Genomic DNA, 5718 nt, shown 5'->3' with positions numbered 1-5718 from the left:
TAGGTAAACAGTTTATACGGTGCATTACCGCCGCCTACTGGTTAGGAGGCTGAAAAGGACCGACAATCACAAATACAAAGCTTTTTCTGTGACCACATTTTTACTATTTCAAAAGTATTAAACATGAGAAAGGCAGGTACAGGATATCACAGCTTCACAGTATAAATACCGATAAGAAAAAATAGGACACATTTAAAAAAGAAAAACGAATTCAAACAGTTTTTATGGCTGATGAGTGCTGCAGTTTAGCAATATAAGATTATAACAAAAACAAGAACATATTATAATATTGTAACAAAAACAAGTACTTATTATAAGATTATAACAAAAATAAGTACCTTATCAGTGATTTAAAACAAAAACAAGTACTTTCTCAGTGAAAAACAAAACACAACACTTTTCACTCCCATTAAAATATCAGAATACATTTAGACACAATATAAGAAAATAATGAGCAATAATAGAATGAAATACCTTCAGGCCTTCATAAAACATTTAACACATATAATAATTATAAATATCTTGATCCAATAGAAATATATCAGTGCAACTCAAAAGTAATAACAATCAAAACATTTCTGTAAAACTACTTTTCAGTAAAAACAACGACAATGGTTTTGTCATTTTGTCAATAAAAGTCTGTTCTCTATATCAGTGTCTAAAATGCAGATGGCCAGCATTACATTGTCAGTGTAGTGTAGTGTAGTGTCCATAGCTGGAGGGCCATCAGGTTGCTTAGAAACAGGAAGGGGCTCAATAATAAAAGGTTTGGTTCTAACATGACATCCCACTCCAACTCATACATACAATAACATCTGAACATGGAAAATGGAATAAACCATGGAATAACCAATAAAAGCAGACCATATCAGTTCTTGTGCCATGTAGACTCAACACTGTAATTTGACACATCAATAGGCTTCACAGTCCCCATACAATCAGGGCCATGCTTAACGGTGGAAAAGGGGGAACGCTTTTTGGGGCCCAGCTGCTAGAGGGAGGGGGAAATGGAGGCCAGCAATAAACACATGATATGAGTTAAGCAGGTTTGGGGAGGGCCCATTCACTGGACCGGGTTCCAGCCATTTCTGTGTCCGGCCTGAATACAACTGTCTGCATGTCACTCTTCATATGACCTGTAACAAATAAGAACATCATTAGTTGTGGCCTGGAGAAAATATTAAGGAGGCAATATTACCACAATCTATCACAGTGGTTCTCAACCTTGTTGATGTCACAGCACGCTTAATGAGACAACAGAGTAGCCCTGCCTGAAGCCTAGTTAAGCCTAATATCTCTCTTGGCCTGAAGCCTTGTAAGCCAAATATCTGTGTCAAGACAGACAGAAAATCACCTGTTTTGGAATCTGAAATGTTTTGGACAAGCATACTGTACATACCTGTAAGCTTACATTCTATCATTCAAGACTCACCTGAGTTCTTCCTTTAGTCTGTTGAGTTTGTCAAACAGTCTGTCGTTCTTGACCTGCATCGGAGCGCTCGGAATGAACCAGGCTGCAACAAATTTGCATATGACAACAACGTGCTGCAAGCAGAGACAAAAAACAAACAGTTCTGTAATTATAAGAATATATATGTATGGGGGGGCTGGGTGGCGCAGCGGACATTGCGCTCGTCACCAACGCAAAAGACACCAGGTTCGAATCCGGCTGTCGGCGTTGCCTCCGGCTTGGGCCGGCCGTCATACTAACTCAATCAGTTAGCGGGTGGAAGTCGATGGGTGGTAATCTGGACGTTGTGGACAGCGACTCCTACAGGTCGGTTGGGGGACGCCTGCACAGCAGAGACAGGAAATGGCGGGGGTAGTGTGAGCCTCCCACACGTTACACCTCGCCAATGAGAGTCCGCGCTGGCAGGTGAAAAGATGTGACAGGCTGCCTCCTCGTGTATCAGAGGGGACACGTGATGCAAGGCTTCTATCCTCCCTACAACCGGCCTGTGGGGGGCGTATGCAAGCAACGTTCAAGACAGGGGGGGGGGGGCAGAATTGGCACAGCGAAATTGGGATGGGAGAAAAATAGAAAAAGAGGAGAAAAAGTGGATAAAAAATATATATATATATATATATATATATATATATATATACGTATATATAATACAAGCTATAATACAATAATACAATAATAAGATAACATAACATAAAAAACGACAAGATATTCCTTTATTGATCCCTTGGGGAAATTTGAGCATCATGGCAGCATGGGGGGGGGGGGGGGGGGTACAGGTATGGGCAGGGTAATAGAAGAAAGACATAAATATAGGCAATAGAATTCAATCTGAATATAAAATACGAGAAAATAAACAGAGTAAACAAAGGTGCAGATGAGATTCTGTATATCAGTTATAATATACGGTATGTTACAATGAATAAAGACAATAAAAAATAATGTAATCTGAATATTAACTCATTCAGCGCCACTGCTTAATCCACGAGATGGCGCTAGTGCGCCACCGCTGTAAGTCAATGGGGGGACTGAGAGATTTGCGAGTCCTTAAAATATATCTTAAAGTATAGCTATGGGTCTAATACACCCGTCGATTATCAGTTAGTTGCATCCAGTCAACATGTACAAAAACGGATAGTTTTTTCATCTGTACATTTCCGTTTTATAGCCTTTTGAATATGAGTATAACTTTGGGTGCCTCTGAGTAATTCCAGAGAAAGACGGATAATAGCGTTTTAGTGAAATACACTAAACACGTTGTAATTTTTCGCCTGATTACCGTATCTTCCTGAAATCAACGCTAGATTATCATTATTATCCTTCCTAGTGCATACATGAAAAGAGCATTGGACCGCGGGGCTCCGCCGCAGCCTGTATCGTTGAAACAGGTTACCTCGCCTGAGTATTTAAACTAGAGCTGGGCCGTTAACGGCGGTAACGTGCTGCGTTATCGCGAGACTAGTATCGCGCGATAATATAATTGACGCCGTTAATCTTTTTCTCAATGTTGGGTCTGTATTGTCCTTAAATACTTGCCGTAGTTCACAGCTGTGGTGCCCGGAAGTGATTGCACGTATGTACCGGAGCTGTAGTCAGAATAATGTGTTAAACTAAAGTAACTTTAGTGGTCCGGTAATCATTGTTATACAGGTGAGGTTAAGAAGTCCTCAGGATATAACACAATTCGGCGATGAGGATGTCTGAATCTGCGCAATGCAAGAAAGAAGAAGTCTGTTGAGAGCTTTGTTTACATTATTAATGTTAGCTTAGCGAGTTAGCATGTTAGCTCACGTTGCTCAAATTGCTCTTGGAAACATCTACAAGAGGAGGAAATCCACTTTACACACTAAAGGAAGGATCGACTGGACTATCATGAGTGTTTAAAACATAAATGGCTTGGGTTATTTGAAATATTGGACCGTTTGATGACAATGTGGAGCAATATGAAATGAAAATGGGAGACCCTGATGTAAACAAGACAAACGTCTTTATCTGGTCTGCGTCCAAGCCCACGTGACTGAACTCAAACTAGAAAGAAACAGACTAAGAAACGACGTAAACTCCATGATCAAAACTGCAAAAAAGAATTTCATCAATGACAAAACTGAGGAAAACAAAAACAAACCACGTGAACTTTGGAAATTACTCAATAATCAACTAGGATGCAGTAAAAAACTTAAAACCAGATTCTCAAACATAAACATAAAAACTGACAACACGCTCATCACAGACAAGCTGGATGTAGCCAATTACTTAAACATTTTCTTCACAAACATAGCCACAACACTGGTAAACAAACTACCCTCCCACTCAGGGCTTTATGGGGTAGAACACATAGTAGCTTACTACAAAAACCTAGGGGTCCGCAAGGACGACTTCAAGCTGGAAATGGTAACAACAGATGAGGTACTCAATAAACTGAGCGCCCTCCAACCTAACAAGGCCACTGGCCATGACAACATCCCCTCCAAATTCCTCAGAGACTCAGCAGCCGCCATCACACCAATCATCACACACATAATAAACCTCTCCATAAAACAGGGACACGTCCCCAAGGACTTCAAAATTGCGAGGGTGACCCCTCTGCACAAAAAGGGCAGCAAATTAGACCCAGGCAACTACCGCCCTGTTTCTATTCTCACCTCCATCTCGAAAGTCATGGAAAAAATAGTCTACGAACAGGTCGAAAAGTACCTAGCGGAAAAAAATCTAATCTACGAATTCCAATCTGGCTTCAGAACATCCCACTCCACTGACACATGCCTTCTCTATTTGAATGACCACATCAAACAAGAGGTGGACGCAGGCAAATACTGCGGCATGGTCATGCTGGACCTACAAAAGGCCTTTGACACGGTCAATCACTCCATTCTGATTGACAAGCTAAAAGCAATTGGTTTTGATAGTCTATCAGTGAGCTGGATGCAATCCTACCTTGAGGGGAGGGAACAGATGGTGGAGGTAAACGGTACCCTATCCCCCCCCCTCACAGTGAGCTGTGGTGTTCCACAAGGAAGCATACTAGGACCGCTACTGTTCCTAATTTATGCAAATGACATGTCGTCAGCTTGTGACTGCAACTTGTTCCTGTTTGCGGACGACTCAGCCCTGCTGGTCTCTGACAAGAACAAGTTACAGGTTGAAAAAACCCTCAGCTCGGAACTAGGCAGAATCTGCATATGGCTCGCTGATAACAAACTATCATTACACATGGGCAAAACAGAGTCCATTCTCTTCGGTTCAAATAACAAACTCAGCAAGACCGACGGCTTCTCAGTTACAGTGGGTGACAATATTGTCACAAGGAAAGATGAAATTACCTACCTGGGTTCCATCCTAGAGGCTAATCTCTCCTGTGACAAAATGGCATCCAATGTAATAAAAAAAGTCAACCAACGAACTCGATTCTTGTACCGGATCTCCTCTCTGGTAAACAAGAACACCCTGAAGACTCTGGCAGGAGCACTCATTCAGGGGTACTACGACTATGCTTGCACCTCATGGTACCAAAGCACCTCAAAGGCGCTAAAAACAAAATTACAAACATCTCAAAACAAACTGGTCAGACTACTGCTTGACCTTACTCCTAGAACCCACCTCACCCCTGCCCACTTCGACAACCTAGGATGGCTTAGAGTAGACGACAGAGTACAACAACTTGCAATGGGCCTGGTCTACAAGATACACTACACGACCAAGGTACCCATGTACATGTCAAAATACTTCCCAAAGGTCAGTGAATACCACGATCACAACACCAGAGGGAGCTCCACAAATCATGTTAAACCCAGATTCGGCTCAAATAAGGGACTAAACACGTTTCGCAATTATGCCACATCAATGTGGAACGCCCTACCCAAAGCTGTAAAGGAATGTGGATCACTACCCACTTTCAAAACCTCTCTCAAGGGACACCTACGGGAGACTGCAATTCAACACTGGCCCCTGTAAATATCCTAACCCAACCCCCTCCAATGTACAGTCATTTACCTAGTATGGTTTTGTCAATAGTTCAATGTACAATTGTGTTTGTTTGTACAGAGTCTCCCCCCCCCCCCCCCACCTCAATGTACAGTGTTACTTGTTTATACAGTGTGCCCCCCGCCCCCCCCCCCCCCCCCCCCCCAACCACCTCCAATGTAAATTACCCAGTATGGTTGTCAATATCCCAATGTACCCAACCCCCCCCACCCAACCTCCTCCAATGTACAGTTTCTACGTCAAATGTATATACTCCCTTTTCTTGACTCCTT

The 5718-nt window shown here is 42.3% G+C and overlaps 1 protein-coding gene across 4 annotated transcripts in view; it reads right to left on the bottom strand.

The window, feature by feature from the left end:
* Window positions 1-81: 81 nt before the first annotated feature.
* The window catches only part of LOC311244989 (anoctamin-9), an 80822-nt gene continuing 75185 nt past the window's right edge, over window positions 82-5718 (bottom strand). For all 4 annotated transcript variants that reach the window (XM_084334719.1, XM_084334717.1, XM_084334718.1 and 1 more), the window contains 2 exons: window positions 1433-1545; window positions 82-1136 (listed from right to left, as the gene is read on the bottom strand). In XM_084334719.1, the coding sequence (XP_084190845.1) occupies window positions 1121-1136; window positions 1433-1545 (129 nt within the window). In that variant the 3' untranslated portion in view covers window positions 82-1120. The remainder of the gene's footprint in view (window positions 1137-1432; window positions 1546-5718) is intronic.

Source organism: Notolepis coatsorum (assembly GCF_963971535.1).
Source record: "Notolepis coatsorum genome assembly, chromosome: 18".
Lineage (NCBI taxonomy): Eukaryota > Metazoa > Chordata > Actinopteri > Aulopiformes > Paralepididae > Notolepis > Notolepis coatsorum.
The sequence above is the reverse complement of the archived record's forward strand: the minus strand, read 5'-3'. Positions and strand labels throughout refer to the sequence as shown.